We start from the raw sequence: 19510 nt of genomic DNA, 5'->3' as shown, positions 1-19510 counted from the left end.
TCAGCAAGGCCTTTGACAAAGTTCCACATGGAAGGTTAGTTAAGAAGGTTCAGTTGTTAGGTATTAATGCTGGAGTAATAAAATGGATTCAACAGTGGCTAGATGGGAGATGCCAGAGAGTAGTGGTGGATAATTGTTTATCGGGATGGAGACCGGTGACTAGCAGGGTGCCTCAGGGATCTGTTTTGGGCCCAATGTTGTTTGTAATATACATAAATGATCTGGATGATGGGGTGGCAAATTGAATTAGTAAATATGCCGCTGATACTAAGGTAGGAGGTGTTGTGGATAATGAGGTGGGTTTTCAAAGCTTGCAGGGAGATTTATGCCAGTTAGAAGAATGGGCTGAACGTTGGCAGATGGAGTTTAATGCTGAGAAGTGTGAGGTTCTACATTTTGGCAGGAATAATCCAAATAGAACATACAGGGTAAATGGTAGGGCATTGAGGAATGCAGTGGAACAGAGAGATCTATGAATAACAGTGCATAGAACTATGGTTCCCTGAAGGTGGAGTCTCATGTAGATAGGGTGGTAAAGAAGGCTTTTGGAACGCTGGCCTTTATAAATCAGAGCATTGAGAACAGAAGTTGGGATGTAATGTTGAAATTGTACAAGGCATTGGTAAGCCCAAATTTGGAATATTGTGTGCAGTTCTGGTCACTGAATTATAGGAAAGATATCAATAAATTAGAGAGAGTGCAGAGACGATTTACTAGGATGTTACCTGAGTTTCAGCACTTAAATTACAGAGAAAGGTTGAACAAGTTAGGTCTCTATTCATTGGAGCGTAGAAGGTTGAGGGGGGATTTGATCGAGGTATTTAAAATTTTGAGAGGGATAGATAGAGTTGACGTGAATAGGCTGTTTCCATTGAGAGTAGGGGAGATTCAAACGAGAGGACATGATTTGAGAGTTAGGGGGCAGAAGTTTAAGGGAAACACGAGGGGGTATTTCTTTACTCAGAGAGTGATAGCTGTGTGGAATGAGCTTCCTGTAGAAGTAGTAGAGACCAGTTCAGTTGTGTCATTTAAGGTAAAATTGGATAGGTATATGGACAGGAAAGGAGTGGAGGGTTATGGGCTGAGTGCGGGTAGGTGGGACTAGGTGAGATTAAGAGTTCGGCACGGACTAGGAGGGCCGAGATGGCCTGTTTCCGTGCTGTGATTGTTATATGGTTATATGAATATTCAATATTCAGGAGGGATAGACAGGAAAGAAAAGGAGGTGGGGTAGCATTGCTGGTTAGAGAGGAGATTAACACAATAGAAAGGAAGGACATTAGCCTGGAGGATGTGGAATCGATATGGGTAGAGCTGCATAACACTAAGGGGTAGAAAACGCTGGTGGGAGTTGTGTACAGGCCACCTAACAATAGTAGTGAGGTTGGGGATGACATTAAACAGGAAATTAGAAATGCGTGCAATAAGGGAACAGTAGTTATAATGGGTGACTTCAATCTACATATAGATTGGGTGAACCAAATTGGTAAGGGCGCTGAGGAAGAGGATTTCTTGGAATGGATGCAGGATGGTTTTCTGAACCAACATGTCGAGGAACCAACTAGAGAGCAGGCCATTCTAGATTGGGTATTAAGCAATGAGGAAGGGTTAGTTAGCAATCTTGTCATGCGAGGCCCCTTGGGTAAGAGTGACCATTATATGGTGGAATCCATTAAGATGGAGAGTGACATAGTTAATTCAGAAACAAAGGTTCTGAACTGAAAGAAGGATAACTTTGAAGGTATGAGACTTAAATTAGCTAAGATAGACTGGCAAATGATACTTAAAGGGTTGAAGGTGGATATGCAATGGCAAGCATTTAAAGATCGCATAGATGAACTACAACAATTGTTCATCCCAGTTTGGCAAAAGAATAAACCAGGGAAGGTAGTGCACCCGTGGCTGACAAGGGAAATTAGGGATAGTATCAAGTCCAAAGAAGAAACATATAAATTAGCAAAAAAAAGCAGCACACCTGAGGAGTGGGAGAAATTCAGAGACCAGCAGAGGAGGACAAAGGGCTTAATTAGGAAAGGGAAATAAGATTGAGAGAAAGCTGGCAGGGAACATAAAAACTGACTGTAAAAGCTTTTATAGATACGTGAAAAGAAAAAGATTGGTCAAGACAAATGTAGGTCCTTTACAGTCAGAAACAGGTGAATTGACCACAGGGAACAAAGACATGGCAGACCAATTGAATAACTATTTTGGTTCTGTCTTCACTAAGGAGGACATAAATAAGCTTCCGGAAATAGTAAGGGACCGAGGGTCTAGTGAGATGGAGGAACTGAGGGAAATACATGTTAGTAAGTAAGTGGTGTTAGGTAAATTGAAGGGATTAAAGGCAGATAAATCCCCAGGGTCAGATGGTCTGCATCCCAGAGTGCTTAAGGAAGTAGCCCAAGAAATAGTGGATGCATTAGTGATAATTTTTCAAAACTCCTTGGATTCTGGATTAGTTCCTGAGGATTGGAGGGTGGCTAATGTAACCCCACTTTTTAAAAAAAAGGAAGGAGAGAGAAACCGGGGAATTATAGACTGGTTAGTCTGACATCGGTGGTGGGGAAAATGCTAGAGTCGGTTATCAAAGATGTGATAACAGCACATTTGGAAAAAGGTGAAATCATCGGACAAAGTCAGCATGGATTTGTGAAAGGAAAATCATGTCTGACGAATCTTATAGAATTTTTTGAAGATGTAACTAGTAGAGTAGATAGGGGAGAGCCAGTGGATGTGGTATATTTAGATTTTCAAAAGGCTCTTGACAAGGTCCCACACAGGAGATTAGTGTGCAAACTTAAAGCGCACGGTATTGGGGGTATGGTATTAATGTGGATAGAAAATTGGTTGGCAGACAGGAAACAAAGAGTGGGAGTAAACGGGACCTTTTCAGAATGGCAGGAAGTGACTAGTGGGGTACCGCAAGGCTCAGTGCTGGGACCCCAGTTGTTTACAATATATATTAATGATTTAGACGAGGGAATTAAATGCAGCATCTCCAAGTTTGCGGATGACACGAAGCTAGGTGGCGGTGTTAGCTGTGAGGAGGATGCTAAGAGGATGCAGGGTGACTTGGATAGGTTAGGTGAGTGGGCAAATTCATGGCAGATGCAATTTAATGTGGATAAATGTGGGGTTATCCACTTTGGTTGCAAGAACAGGAAAACAGATTATTATCTGAACGGTGGCCGATTAGGAAAAGGGGAGATGCAACAAGACCTGGGTGTCATTGTACACCAGTCATTGAAGGTGGGCATGCAGGTACAGCAGGCAGTGAGAAAGGCAAATGGTATGTTGGCATTCATAGCAAAAGGATTTGAGTACAGGAGCAGGGAGGTTCTACTGCAGTTGTACAAGGCCTTGGTGAGACCGCACCTAGAATATTGTGTGCAGTTTTGGTCCCCTAATCTGAGGAAAGAAATTCTTGTCATAGAGGGAGTACAGAGAAGGTTCACCAGATTGATTCCTGGGATGGCAGGACTTTCATATGAAGAAAGACTGGATCGACTAGGCTTGTACTCACTGGAATTTAGGAGATTGAGGGGGGATCTTATTGAAACGTATAAAATTCTAAAGGGATTGGACAGATTAGATGCAGGAAGATTGCTTCCGATGTTGAGGAAGTCCAGAACGAGGGGTCACAGTTTAAAGATAAAGGGGAAGCCTTTTAGCACCGAGATGAGGAAAAACTTCTTCACATAGAGAGTGGTGAATCTGTGGAATTCTCTGCCACAGGAAACAGTTGAAGCCGGTTCATTGGTTATATTTAAGATGAAGTTAGATATGGCCCTTGTGGCTAAAGGGATCAAGGGGTATGGAGAGAAAGTAGGTACAGGGTTCTGAGTTGGATGATCAGCCATGATCATACTGAATGGCGGTGCAGGCTCGAAGGGCCGAAAGGCCTACTACTGCACCTATTTTCTATGTTTCTATGTAACCATTGTTGGCAGAATCTCAGATGGTGATGAGAGGGTGTACAGAAGTGAGATACATCAGCTAGTTGAGTGGTGTCATAGCAACAATCTTGCACTCAAGGACAGTAAGACCAAAGAGCTGATTATGGACTTCAGAAAGGGTAAGAGAAGGGAATACAAACCAATCCTCACAAGATCAGAAGTGGAGGGAGTGAGCATTTTCAAGCTCCTGGGTGTCAATATTTCTGAGGACCTAACCTGGTCCCAACATACTGATGCAGCTATAAAGAAGGCAAATCAGCAGCCATAATTCATTAGCAGTTTGAGGAGATCTGATTTGTCACCTAAAACACACAAAAACATCTACAGATGGAGAGCATCTGACTGGCTGCATCACTGTCATAAACTGCAAAGTTGTAAAATTAGTTAGCTCCATCATGGGTACTAGCCTCAGTAGTATCCAAGATTTGGCCTATCACATCTGCTCCTCCATTTCATCATGCTGATCAAACTTTCCTCTCAGCCCCAATCTCCTGCCTTCACCCCATATCCCTTCATTCCCTGACCAATCAAGAATTCATCAACCTCTGCTTTCAATATACATCAACTCTGCCTCCACAGCTGCCTGTAGCAAAGAATTCCACAATTCACCACTCTCTGGCTAAAGAAATTCCTCAATCTCCATTCTAAAACAACACCACCCCTCTATTCTGAGGCTGTCCCCTCTGGTCTTAGACTTTCCCTTCATTGGAAACATCCTCTCTACATCCACATCTCTATCAAGACCTTTCACCATTCAATAGGTTTATCCATGCTAGGATCTTTCCTGTAATACCAAGGGCTCATAGCTTGTTAAGCAGCCTCATGTGTGGCACCTGGTCAAAGGCCTTCCAACTACACATCAACCGACTCTCCTTTGTATGTCCTGCTTGTTACTACTTCAAAGAATTCCAACAGATTTGTTAGGCGTGATTTTCCGTTGAAGAAACCATGTTGACTATGGCCTATTTTATCATGTGCCTTCAAGTACCCTGAGACCTCATCCTCAATAATAGACTCCAACATCTTTCCAACCACTGAGGTCAGACTGACTGGCCTATAGTTTCCTTTCTTCTACCTCTCTCCCTTCTTGAAGCATTGAGTGATACTTGCAATTTTCTTGTCCTCCGGAACCATTCCAGAATCTTGTGATTCTTGAAAGATCATTACTAATAACTCCATAATCTCTTCGGCTACCTCCTTCAGAACTCTGGGGTGTACACCATCTGGTCCAAGTGAATTATCTACCTTCAGATCTTACAGTTTCCGGAGAACCTTCTGTCTAGTTATTCACACACCTACATACACATCATGCCCCCTGACACCTGGAACTTCCACTACACTGCTGGTGTCTTATATATATGAGTCACATTGAGCTGCAGCTGTAAAGTTAACAAATTTCAAAGAATATGCTGGTGTTATTAAACCTGATTCTGATGTGGCCTGTCAACCTTCAAGAAATTACAACAGAAAGAAAAGTAGAGGGGAAGGACTGGGTCAAAGTTCTGAAGGCTTAGATGGTATTCCAAATTAAGGAAGTCCAAGACAATATTGGGAAAGTTAATGTCACTCACCTCAATAAGGGATGACAAACTTTTGCTTTCACAACTTTCCATATGTTGTCTCCTTATCCATTAATATGCTAATTAGTTTGTCCAAAATGCACTTAAAATTTACCACTATTTTAGATGTAAAGGTATTATTGAACAAACCTTGCCAAGAGAAATGTATGATCTACATGTCCCCATCGAGTGCTTGATAACTTTATCAGTGGGACACCACTAACAATTCAGTTTTTGCATCCCTATATCAACCACTGCAAACTTCAACTGTATATTTTCAGCACTGAAAATGCATAAGCTGTGTCCACATGAAAGCAGAGCTCAGGATGGCCTGTGGCCAAGGCCCTTTTTATGACTGGGAACAATGGGGGAAATTTGAGATTCTGGCAATATTTTGATATCAATGATGATGGCAATGGAGGGGTAACTGATCAAGAGGATGAGAGGGAAATATAGTCATGGGTGGTATGCTGTGCTCAAATTGTCTGGCCGTTTTGAGAAATTCCTTTCTTCTTAACCGTTGGGAAAACTGATTTGTTCCAGGAGTGCCAGACAACTATGCTCAACAAAATGGTGCAAGATCTGCAATGATCCCAGTGGAATGCTGTCAAAGGAATAACGTCGTCCTGTGCAATGTGACACAGACAGTCAAGGGAACAAGGGTGGTTCACACCCAGTTAATTGTCTGGAGTGATGCAGAACAGTCTGAAAATGATTCTTTCCTTGTTTCATTCAGAAGAAAAAATAATTGCTTTTCAACTGTACAATGTTGTAGAAATGCTTAGTGAATCAATCTTAAACTTATGGCATACTAAAAGAACTGTAGATACATCCTCCCACTGAGACCAATTGGTTAATTGCACCCAAACAATAAAATGCACTTGAGAACAACTTACAGATAGCCACAACACAAATTGTTTAAATATTTCCACATACCATTTTTTGATGAACAGATTTTGCTCACTACCACTTCTAGGAACATAATTTGATGAATTATCCATGATTTATTGAACTTGCATTTCACAATAAAAATTGTAATTTTCAGCACAAAATTCTGTGGCAACACTGACATATTACACAACAGTAGCACAATATCATTTAACAACACTGCTTGCTTTTTATTCTTATCTGGGTGAAGACTGTTTCCAGCCATCAATACGTGTTTTTAAGCTATGACTTAGAAAGAAATCTGGGGAGGGCTGAGAACAAGATATCAAACAAAAAAAAGGAATACTTACTTTAATTGTATCTCTTTTGGACAGAATTCCAATCTGTCAAAATCTATGAAAATTAAAAAACAACAATCATTCAAAAGTCTTCTGTCATAGTCTATTTACAGGAGCTATTAAATGGTTATTTCCATTACAAAATAGACCAACATTTTCAATTGATTTTATTTTTAGTTAAACTTACCCAAGCCACACTCGCCAATGGCCACTACTTTCGCTTTGTTTTCTGTGGCCAATGTTTTCAGGTCACTCAAATACTGCTCTGGGTTATTCTGCTCAAATTCACCACACCGTGTGGGGTGACAGCCAACAGTACTGTAGAAAATATCTTTGAACCAACAAAATGAAAAAGAAATTGTCAGCATATTTGCACCAACCATTTATCATGGCGAGACAGACTGTGTATACATAGTCTACACTCCCTAGTGATGAGCAGGTTAATGGCTGGAATTAACAAGATAAATGCAGCTACTCCTGCAGCTATACAGTACATTTTCCAAAAGAAATAGTAAAGCAGAATAAATTTTAAGTTACCACTTGTCTTTGCTAGTTCCACTGCATCTGTACTATCTTGCAAACTGCCTCCTGTAATCATGAACTGAAAATTAAAACAAATCATTAGGCACGACAAACCTTAAATGCATATACATAGAAGCTGATAAACACAAGAAAGTCTGCAGATGCTGGAAGTCCAGAGCATGCACATAAAATGCTGGAAATCCAAAGCAACACACCTCTATGGATGCTGCTGAGTTACTCCAGCATTTTGTGTCAGCTGCTTTGCATAATTCCGTTGTTTTATTTTTAGGTCAGCATTATGTAATTCTAGAGTTGAGTGAAATCATGCTCCTAGGTCTCCTGATCTGTTATGCCCACTGCATGCCACAATCAATCAACCATGCCAAGTACAACCATCTTCAATGCCAGGGCCCCTCAGATTCTTCCTTCCACTCAAAACCCAACCATCCACATGTTGCACACTCCAAACAATCGTTGATCAATGCTGGGTTTCAAAGCATTCCCCCCCACCCCCAATTCCATGACTCAGCCCAACACATTTGCTCCTATCCCTTTGTTGTTAGTCAAAGACTGAAATGGTTAAAGATGTCTTGCTGTACTGTAATCTAACACATCCTATAAAGTGCATTCTAATATCTGGGTCATATTGTGTGTATTTTTTTTAACATTTGCTCCACACTTTACATTCATGGGAAAATACAGATGTTTACTATCTAAATGGCATGTGGAACACTAACCAAATATTTAAGAAACAGTGTGAAGGTGGTATGCATCTATTCTCTATCTGCTTTGTATTCTGTAATGCCTGTTTATTATGGTAACTAGTCACATCAGTGGGGGCGTGGTAGAAGCTAAGGGAATCAATTATGTATTCTTGCTTATTTCATGGCAGCTTGTAGCATGGGACCGGCTGAAGTTGTATCTTTTGCTGACCGCTGAAATAACACAACACTGAATCATGCTTAGCTTACATCTGGGTACATCTAAGTTCGTTGCTTCAAAATTGCATGTTTACCAATAAAGGATCAAATAAAGGATAACTCTTTGGAACAATTATTGGAGCTGGGGGTAGGTCATGCAAGTATAACAACTTTGTAACAGTCACAGGCTAGATGCAATTGTTTTGGTTTGGTTTTGCTGCTGCATTCCATCAGCAAAAGTTTTCGACAGTTATTCTTAATGAACACTAAGAATACGGACATGTCCATGCAATTATGAGCACCGCAGCCTGGAGTAGTTTGTGGCAAGTAATGACCTTTTGTTGATTCATGCTGTGTGTTTGGGTTTAAAACAGTTTTGAATAGTCAGCATTGTCATGTCAAACTAGGTTGGACTGAAAAACTGTATAGTAGTGTCAACTACTCGGTTCTGTTGAAAATCTTAAGAATTGAATTGCTTCCATTGTTAAAGGCTGAACTGAATTTGTCTATGTTTTGTCTGGTTTGTGCACTTGGAAAATAACATGAGTTCAGCTGGAAGCAGTGCCCCTGATGCCAAGACTAAGAGAGCAATTAAACAAACATGCAATGTTGAAGACCAGTTTGTTGGAGGAAATTGAAATATTTATAAAGCCTGAGAACAGGCTAAAGGTTCGGTCTAAAGGTGATGAGTTACAGAATGACAGTGTATCTAACATGCATGCAGCATGTTCTATTTGTAGCAGAATGACTCATGCATCTGATACCTCACTGGTATGCTTTAGAATGGAGGCTGATCTAGCTGAGTTATACACAAGACAACAAATATTGAGGGACAAACATGCATTGGAAGAAAAGGAAGAACAGCTTTGGGAAAACCAGGAAGAACTTCAGAGGAAGAAGCAGTAACTTAAGTTGCAGGAGAAAATTGCAGCCAAAATAGCCAGAGTTAAAGTACTAAGGGCTTCAAGTGCCATGGGTGCTACACATGTACCAGTACAGCAGTTCTCTGCTGAGAATTCCTACGTTGACATGGCACAGAAAACTCAGCATATTTGATCTCAATGTGGATACAGCTGAGGAACAAATACCTATGAGCCATGAGTTTGAATTCCAAGGGGTAGTTCAGGATGTTTACTCTCAGCCTGTATCAAGGAGGGGCTCTGAACCTATGCCATATCCAATAGCACAAGGTGCCTCTGAGGACGTTAATACACAGTCGGATGATACTCATGTTTCATGAAAAGGTTTAAGTGCCATGCTGGAGGCCATAAGGACACAAAAGGAAATAACAAACATAGTGATGCAACAACAATGCACTGCATCTCTGCCTAAAAGATAAATTCAAATCTTCGAGTATCATTCATTTATAAGGGCTTTCAAGATTAGCACTGAAGGCAAGATGGATAATTATGGCAACTGTTTCTATTTTCTCGAACAACTCTCCAAAGGTTACAAAACACAAAAATACAACTGCAGATGCTTTGGAAAGGCCAAATTTGGAATATTGTGTGCAGTTCTGGTCACTGAATTATAGGAAAGATATCAATAAATTAGAGAGAGTGCAGAGACGATTTACTAGGATGTTACCTGAGTTTCAGCACTTAAATTACAGAGAAAGGTTGAACAAGTTAGGTCTCTATTCATTGGAGCGTAGAAGGTTGAGGGGGGATTTGATCGAGGTATTTAAAATTTTGAGAGGGATAGATAGAGTTGACGTGAATGGGCTGTTTCCATTGAGAGTAGGGGAGATTCAAACGAGAGGACATGATTTGAGAGTTAGGGGGCAGAAGTTTAAGGGAAACACGAGGGGGTATTTCTTTACTCAGAGAGTAATAGCTGTGTGGAATGAGCTTCCTGTAGAAGTAGTAGAGGCCAGTTCAGTTGTGTCATTTAAGGTAAAATTGGATAGGTATATGGACAGGAAAGGAGTGGAGGGTTGTGGGCTGAGTGCGGGTAGGTGGGACTAGGAGAGATTAAGAGTTTGGCACGGACTAGGAGGGCCGAGATGGCCTGTTTCCGTGCTGTGATTGTTATATGGTTATATGGTTATATGCTGTGGATCAAAGAATACATACACAACGCTGGAAGAACTCAGCAGGCCAGGCAGCACCCGTGAGAAAAGAATAGCCAATGTTTTGGGCCGAGACCCTTCATCAGGAATGGGGGGGAAGAGATGGCCGAAGCCCAGTAATAGAGATAGGGGAGGGGGTAGGGCCTAGAGGCGCCAGGTGGAAAACCAATCAGAGGAAAGATAAAGGGGGGAGGGGAGGGGATAAGCATGAAAGAACTGTAGAGATAAAGAAACAGAAAGTTGAAAGGGGAGAGAGGCAGAGAGGGACCTGGGATAGGGGAAGGGGGAGGGGGAGGGAATTACCAGAAATTGGGGAATTCAATGTTCATACCACCAGGCTGGAGGCTACCCAGACAATAGATGAGGCGTTGCTCCTCCAACCTGAGTTTGGCCTCATCATGGCAGTAAAGGAGGCCATGTACGGACATATCTAGATGGGAATGAGAGGCAGAGTTGAAGTGGGTGACAACCGGGAGGTCCTGTCTGTTGTGAAGGACAGAGTGTAGGTGCTTGACGAAGTGGTCCTCCAAACTGCTTCGGGTCTCACCAATGTAAATGAGGCTGCACTGGGAGCACCGGATGCAATAGACGACTCCAGCAGACTCGCAGGTGAAGTGTTGCCTCACCTGGAAGGACTGTCTGGGGCCTGGAATGGTGGTAAGGGGGGAGGTGTGGGGACAGGTGTAGCATTTGTGCTTGCAGGGATAAGTGCCGGGTGGGAGTTCTGTGGGGAGGGACGTGTGGACCAGGTAGTCGTGGAGGGAATGATCCCTGCGAAAAGCTGAGAGGGGTAGGGAGGGAAAGATGTGCTTGGTGGTGGGGTCCTGTTGAAGGTGGCGGAAGTTGTGGAGGATAATATGCTGGATCCGGAGGCTGGTGTGGTGGTAGGTGAGGACAAGGGGAATCCTGTCCCTGTTGTGGTGACAGAAGGATGGGTTAAGGGCTGAAGTGCGGGAAGTGGAGGAGATGCGGGTGAGGGCATCTTTAACGACGCCAGAAGGGAAACCATGATCCTGAAAGAAAGAGGACATTTGAGAAGTCCCGGAACGGAAAGCCTCATCCTGGCAGCAGATGCGGCGGAGATGGAGGAACTGGGAATAGGGAATGGCATTTTTGCAGGGTGGGAAGAGGTATAGTCAAGGTGGTTATAGGAGTCAGTGGGTTTGTAGAAGATTGTCAGTGGATAGTCTGTCTCCAGAGACCGAGAGATCAAGAAAGGGGAGAGAAGTGTCCGAGATGGACCAAGTAAATTTGAGGGCTGGGTGAAAGTTAGAGGCAAAGTTGATGAAATTGATGAGCTCAGCATGGTTGCAGGAAGCAGCACCAATGTAGTTGTCAATGTAGCGAAGGAAAAGTTGGGGAGTGGTGCCAGTATAGATTTGGAGCATAGACTGTTCCACGTAACCCACAAAGAGGCAGGCATAGCTGGGGCCCATGCAACTGCCCATGGCTACACCCTTGATCTGGAGAAAGTGGGAAGAACCAAAGGAGAAGTCATTGAGAGTTAGAACAAGCTTCGCTAACCGGAGAAGTGTGGTGGTGCTGGGGAACTGGTGGGGTCTGTTATCCAAAAAGTAGCGGAGGGCTTTGAGGCCTTCTTGATGGGGGATGGAGGTGTATAAGGATTGAACATCCATGGTAAAAATTAAGCGGTCGGAGCTGGGGAATTGGAAGTTATTGAAGAGGTGAAGGGCATGGGATGTATCCTGGATGTAGGTGGGGAGAGACTGAACTATGGGGGATAAAATGGAGTCCAGGTAGGCAGACACAAGTTCGGTGGGGCAGGAGCAGGCTGAAACTGTGGGTCTGCCGGGACAGTCAGGCTTGTGGATCTTGGGGAGGAGGTAAAACCAAGCTTTGCGGGGTGTTACCCTAGAGAGCTTGTCAGAAGTTGCCAGCGGGCCAGCCCGGAGCAAGAATATCTAAAGGCCTAAGGTTTACTATAAGAAGAGTTTGGTGATGAGCACAAAATTGCTGTGGCCTACATGGAAAAGGCTCTTTCTTGGTCACATGTCAAATTAGAAGATGTGAAAGCTCTTCAAGTTTTCTTAAAGGCTGCTGCAATGCTATGGAAGGCATGTAGGACATGCACAAGTTGAAAGACGGTCGTAAATAAATTGCCTGATGAACTTGGGAAAAAAAGATCAGTGGTCTGTAAACTGCTAAAAAAGGCACAACCGTAAGGTTACTTTCACTGAACATTGATGATTTTATTGAAAGGCAAGTAAAGATAGCTACACACCCAGAGCTTGGAAAACAATGCAACGCTACATTGCCAGGAGCAAATAAAGATATGAACAAAACTGGATCACAAACTCGTTCTCAAGCTAAATGAACAACTTTGCTGGTGTGGAAAGTGAAGCTGAAACTGAAAGTGAAGATGAAAAGGGTGCAGATTCCAAACAGACCGTGAATGAAGCCAAAACAGCAGCGAGTACTGCCCTGATATCTAATGGCTTCAGGGGGTCTGGTGATCATGACTATAAACTTCCTATAATTCCAGCTCAGTTCAGGTGAAGTCCAAGAAGAGTAACAAGACAGTTGCTACTTGTGCTTTCCTAGTTCAAGGAAGTACAACAGTGCTCTGCACAGAGCGCCTCATGAATAAGCTCACTGGACAGGGAAAGGAACACACATTCTCTTACGCACCACAGGTCAAGAGAATGTTGGAAGTTGCTACGTTGTTTGATTGAAGTCGGTGGTTTAGATAGTGAAAACTATTGTGAACTGCATAACATCTATACACAGAAACATCTGCCTGTCCGCAAAGTGAACGTTGCTCGTCAGAGAAACCTTCAGGAGTTATCACACCTGAAGCATATTTATTTACCGGAAATGGGTTCAGCAATTGACCTGCTGATAGAATGTGCCAAAGACACTGGAGTCATTGCAAGTGATTTGCGGTATTAGTGATGGACCCTATGCAAAGAAAGCAATACTGAATTAGACTATAAACAGACCATTGAAGACCGCGGTGTGGAAAAGGCTACCCTTGGCCAGAGCTGACAGGAAAAGGGACTTCAGTTTTACACTTAAGTGAGCTTTGGCAGCAGCAATTCAAAACAGATTTTTCTAATACAGTCAAGGGGAGCAAACCTGGTTTGTCAGGAGAAAATCACAATCCAGGAAAAACTGCTAGGAAATGTGTGTAAATGTTGAAGTTTCATGGCTCCTACATTCTAGTAGCGGGTAGTTGTAATTATTCTAGTATATTAGGGGGCTGGAATGTAGGAGCCATGTATCTATTCTCTATCCGCTTTGTGTTGCGTGTTGCACAAATAAATTACATGTTCTTGCTTATTTCAAGGCAATTTGTAGCTTGGAACTGGAAGAGGTTGTATCTTTTGCTGACCACTGAGAAAATGCTTAATAATGCTGGACAATGCTTAGCATACATTTGGTTAGGCTTACGTTCATCACTTCAAGATTGTGTATTTTCTAATTACTAACACAGGATCGAATAAAGGATTCAAATCTTTGGAACAATCATTTCATTGGAGCTGAGGGTATGTAACGCAAGTATAACAAGCCCATAAGACTGCAGAAAATAGCCGAAAGGGTATATCCAGAATCTCAGTGCGGTTTCAGGTCAGACACTCCACAATCAACCTGATCTTCTCCCTTCAACAGCTACAAGAGAAATGCAGAGAGCAAAGACAACCACTTTACGTCACTTTCATTGACCTCACGAAGGCCTTCGACCTTGTCAGCAGAGACGGCCTGTTCAAAGTCCTCGCCAGGATTGGTTGCCTCCCCCCCCCCCCCCCCCCCGCCCAACCAAGGCTCCTCAGGATAGTTCAGTCATTCCACTCAGACATGAGGGGCGTCTTTCAGTTTGACGGCTCTTCTTCGGAGGCCTTCGACATCTGCAGTGGTGTGACGCAGGGCTGTGTGCTTGCCCCCATCCTGTTCGGCATCTTCTTCACAGTCATGCTGAAGCACGCCTTTGGAACATCAAGTGATGGTGTCTCCCTCCACACCAGATCGGACGGGAAGCTGTTCAGTCTGTCCCGGCTGAGGATGAAAACCAAGGTTTGCGAAGTACTCATCAGGGACATGTTGTTTGCAGACGATGCGGCACTGGCAACACACTCTGAAGAGCAACTGCAACGCCTCATGGACAGCTTCTCACGACCCTGTCAGGACTTCAGCTTGTGACCATCAGCCTGAAGAAGACCAACGTGTTGGGCCAAGATGTTGAGCACTCCCCTGCCATTACCAACAACAACTATGAGCTGGAGGTAGTTCACGAGTTTACATACCTTGGCTCCACCATCGTGGACAGTCTCTCACTACACCCCGAGATCAACAGACAGATCAGACGAGCAGCCTCAACATTCAGCAGGCTGACAAAGAGAGTCTGGGAGAACAGAAAGCTGACAATGCATACCAAGATTGCAGTCTAAAAGGGCCTGCGTCCTCAACACACTGCTTTACGGCAGCGAGACCTGGAGCCTCGACTTCAGACAAGCAGCGTCTCAACATCTTCCACCTTCGCAGCCTGAGACACATCCTGGACATGGTGGACTGACTGAGTCATCAACAATGAGGTCCTGGCCCAAGCCCAGATACCCAGCCTCTTCACCCTGCTCCAACAATGCCGTCTCCTCTGGCTGGGCCACGTACACTGCATGTCAGACGGGAGGATCCTGTAAGACCTGCTGTAAGGAGAATTGGCCTCCGGCAAGAGAGCCCCATCTTCGTTTCAACGACGTCTGCAAGACAGACATGAAGTCACTGAACATGAATGTCGAGAGGTGGGAGGACATTGCAAGCGATCACTCTTGCTGGAGGCTAGAACTATGCAGAAGTCTAAAAAAACAGAAGAGAAGCTGAGGCTTGCTGCTAAAGAAAAGCGCACTCGCTGAAAAAACATCACCGAGACTGTCACTCCCGTGTGGGCCTCTACAGCCACAACAGACACTGCTCTACCAACAAGAGACTGAAACAAGATTTTCCAAGCGCAGATCCATGGTCTCATGAGACTAACGGTTGCCATCAGCAGTCGCAGGATCAATTTTGCTGCTATGCATGCCATGAATTTAGGATTTGATTTAATGTTATACATTAATCTGGCAACTCAATCTTAATCTCCTAATATCTAAACAGTATACAAACAGAATTTTAAACAAAAATTTTAAAAGCTCTTCTTCTTCTTCAACACCAAGCAGAATTTTGCTTACCTTCTGAACTCCAGTTTTTACTGCCCTCTGCACCACATCTAGAAAGTCATCTGTAAGAGCCCACAAACAAATTGCTTATTTTAAAAAAACCTCTTGTGAGACAAGTGTTCAGGTGCTCTTATTTATCAAACCTTTGTAAGTAAATAACATTTTGCATACAGGAGGACACTATGCCAATATTACAGTCAGCGATCATAATTTTTCAAAATAGCCACATATTAAGTAGCCATTACAAACAATTTTACAGTTTGTTCCTTTTTGATAACATGCTATTCCAAATTATGTCCCCGTTTATTCTCTCTACTTTTTCTTCTATAATGTATCTCTGGAGGGCCTCTAATATTGTTCAGGATTTATCTAATACTTTTTATTTTCATATACTAAGGGGACAGTAATGATAAAATAAAAACACTTTCAATTATGTAGCAGTTACCTTATCTTAAAACTGTTTCAGACATTTTACAAGGAGTGAATTAATCTGGTCAATTAATATTAAGTAATCCACAGGCATAGATAACATAAAAATGTAGAGTCGTGGAATTGTACATTAGGCCTGTCAGCCAGTTATGCTGGTGCTTATACCAATTCTATAGCATTCGCAATGTTGGTTCATCTACATTGGAGAACCCAAAATGCAGATCGGGAGACTGCTTTGCAAAGCATTTGTTTTCAGTCTGAAGAGGTGACTCAAAGTGTTGTTGCCTGCCACTCTAATTCTGCATTCCACTCCTACTCTGACCTATTTGTCTCGTACAGTTGTAACAGTGCCTGTAAATGACTGACTGAATGACAACAATCACCATGACAATCCTATCAGAGATATTTCTTGTGTCCCATCCATCACTTCCCCATCCTCTGCAATTCAAAACTTATTCTCTCTTTCCCCATTTCTGACAGCTCTTTGACTCAAAACATTAACTGTTACTCTTTCCACTGAAAATGCCTGACATGCTGATCTTTTTCTTTTTACGCATTGTTTTGATATTAACAGACATTATTTAAATAAGCTATTTTATATATACACACTTTATATTTTTCTCCTTGGCACCGGATAACGTTTTAATTTTCATTATTTTCTCCTAACTTGTGTAGTTATCATTTTGTTTTGGAATGGAGAATACTTAAATGAAGTTACCATCTCCAAGAAAATCCTGCATAAGATTAAGAACACAAGTTAGGAGGGAAAAATCATTAGCAATTCAGTATGCTAGGATACATCAAAACAAACTGCTTGGGGCACTCAGAAGATCAGGCAGCATCTGTGAAAGGACATGGACAGCTGATGTTTAGCAGCCAGATCCCTCCATGTGCCTTTTTACATCTCCTATAGGTTAGGATACTCCTGTTACCACAAGAGGTCACTCTAAGTACAATAGTAGCCAGACACCTGAACTGCATGGTCTAAATTTTAAATTGGTTTATTTCTATCATATGTACCAAGGAATAGTGAAAAACATTTCTTGTAGACCATTCATGTAGTTAAATTCATTACAACAGAGAGATAGTACAAGGTAAAACAATAACAGAATGCAGAATAAAGTATCACAGAGAAAGGACAGTGCAGGTAGACAAAAAGGTGCACAATGATAATAAGCTAGACTGTGAGGTTCACTGTCTGTCTCATACTAGGTGACTATTCGATAGTCTAATAAGCAACAGGATAGAAGCTGCCCTTGAGCCTGCCGATGCCTGCTAACAGGCTTTTATAACTTGTGCCTTATGGGAGTTGTGAGTACAGAGAATATGTGGGTGAGTGGGGGGGGGGGTCTTTGATCATGCTGGCTGCTTTACTGAGGCAGCAAAATGGGTAGAATGGATTCATGGTTGGGAGGCTGTTTTCCATGAGGTACTGAACTCTGTCCACAACTCTCTGTGGTCGTGGGCAGAGCAGTTGCCATACCATGATGCATTCAGACAGGATGCACTGATAAAAATTGGTGAAGATCAAAGGGGGCATGACAAGATTCTTTTGCCACCTGAGGAAGTAGAAGCACCTGTGAGCATACTTGGGTGTACATGGCTGGACCAGGACAGGCCATTGGTGATGTTCACTGCTGGGAACTTGATGCTCGGAATCCTCCCGACCTCAGCATTGTTGGTCTAAACAGGAGCATGTGTAATTTCCTCCCACCCCCAAATTCCTGGAGTTAATGATCAACTTTTTATTTTGCTGACACTGAGGGAAATGTTGCTGAAATGACACCATGTCACTAGGTTCTCTCTCCTTCCTGTAATCTGACTCATTGTTATATGAGATAAAGTCCACTACAGTGACATCAAATGCAAACTTGTATGTGGAGTAAAAGGAGAATCTAGCCACACAATCGTGAGTGCACAGGGAGTAGAGTTGAGTGCTTGAGGACACAGCCTTGTGGGCTGCCAGTGTTGAGGATAATCTAGTGAAAGCCTATAATTACTGTCTACTCTGGCTGGTCAGGAAATCAAGGATCCATTTGCCGGGGGGGGGGGGGGGGGGGTGGTGTTGAGTCTTAGGTCTGAGAGTTGGGATAAGTTTGCTTGGAAATATAGTATTCAAGGTAAAACTATAGTCAATAAACAATAGTCTAAGATAGGTGCCTTTACTGTCCAGATACTCCAGAGATGTGGGGCCAGGGAAATTACATCTCCAATAGATTGGATTTCTCAGTTGAGGTAGTCTGGGAAGCTGGATTTAATGTGTGCCAAGTCCAGCATCTCAAAGCACTTCATGATGGTGGGTGTTGGAGCCAGTTGGTGGTAGTCATTAAGGCACATTACCTTGTTTTTCTTAAGTACCAGGGTGATAATGGTCTTCTTAAAGCAGGTAGGAACCTTAGACTGAAGCAGAGAAAGGTTAAAAAATGTCAGCAAATATGACTGTCAGCTGACTACACAGGGTATAAGGACATGACCAAGGAAACCATCTGGGCCAGATGCGCATCATTGGTTGACTATTGGGAATTTCATCAAATGTCCAAATGGGGACTTTGGTTCAGGTGCCCTGGAGACTGTTGGGGTGGTAGTGATGCTCTAATATCCCTCAGTATAGACCAGAAGATATAGGAGCAGAATTAGGTCATTTGGCCCATTGAGTCTGCTCTGCCATTTCAACATGGCTGATCTAATTTTAATCTCAGCACCAATCTGCTGCATTCTTCCCCATACCCCTTCATGCCTGACCAATCGAGAATCTATCAACCTCTGCCTTAAATATACAAGATTTGGCCTCCATTTGGCCTCCAATATGGCAAAGAATTCCATAGATTCACCACTCTCTAGTTAAATGAATTCCTCCTCATCTGCATTCTAAAAGGACGCTCCTCTACTCTGAGGCTGTGCCCTCTGGTCTTAGACTCTCCCAGCATAGGAAACATCCTCTCCACACCCACTCTATCAAGACCTTTCACCATTCGATAGGTTTCAATGAGGTCAACCCTCATTCTTCTGAGTTCCTGTGAACACCAGATGCTCTTCATATGACAAGCCATTCAATCCTGGATCGCTTTCATGAACCTCCTTTGAAGCCTTTCCAGTTTCAACACATCCTTTCTAAGATGAGGTGCCCAAACATGCTCACAATACTCCAAATAAGGCCCCACCAGTGATTTATAAAGTCTCAACATTACATCCTTGCTTTTATATTTTAGTCCTCTTGAAATGAATGCTAACACTGCATTTGCCTTCCTCATCACCAACTCAACCTTCAAATTAACCTTTAGCGAATCTTGTACAAGGACTCCCAAGCCCCTTTGCACTTCAGGTTTTTGAATTTTCTCTCCGTTTAGAAAACAGTCCAACCTTTTATTTCTTCTACAAAGTGTCAGGAACTTTATGGTCATGCACTGCATTCCCTCTGCCATTTCTTTGCCCATTGTCCTAATCGAAGTCCTTCTGTAGCCTCTTTGCTTCTTCAAAACTACCTGCCCCCCACCCACCTTCATATTGTCTGCAAACTTTACAACAAAGCCATCAATTCCATCATCCAAATTATTGAAATATTATGTAAAAAGAATTGGTCCCAACACAGACCCCTGTGAAACACAACATGTCACTGGCAGCCAACCAGAAACTCTTTGCCTCCTGGCAATCAGCCA

At 42.8% G+C, this 19510-nt stretch overlaps 1 protein-coding gene across 2 annotated transcripts in view; it reads right to left on the bottom strand.

The window, feature by feature from the left end:
- Positions 1-19510, bottom strand: part of tatdn1 (TatD DNase domain containing 1) — a 76714-nt gene that overhangs the window by 40141 nt on the left and 17063 nt on the right. The window contains exons 3-7 of one of the 2 annotated variants that reach the window (XM_059979977.1): positions 18195-18254; positions 15438-15487; positions 7279-7342; positions 6929-7072; positions 6754-6796 (exon numbers count right to left, since the gene is read on the bottom strand). In XM_059979977.1, the coding sequence (XP_059835960.1) occupies positions 6754-6796; positions 6929-7072; positions 7279-7339 (248 nt within the window). In that variant the 5' untranslated portion in view covers positions 7340-7342; positions 15438-15487; positions 18195-18254. The remainder of the gene's footprint in view (positions 1-6753; positions 6797-6928; positions 7073-7278; positions 7343-15437; positions 15488-18194; positions 18255-19510) is intronic. The other variant, XM_059979968.1, reaches the window with a different exon arrangement.

The sequence above is a fragment of the Hypanus sabinus genome, chromosome 1 (genome assembly GCF_030144855.1).
Source record: "Hypanus sabinus isolate sHypSab1 chromosome 1, sHypSab1.hap1, whole genome shotgun sequence".
Taxonomy (NCBI): Eukaryota; Metazoa; Chordata; class Chondrichthyes; order Myliobatiformes; family Dasyatidae; genus Hypanus; species Hypanus sabinus.
This window is presented reverse-complemented; position numbering and strand designations above follow the sequence as displayed.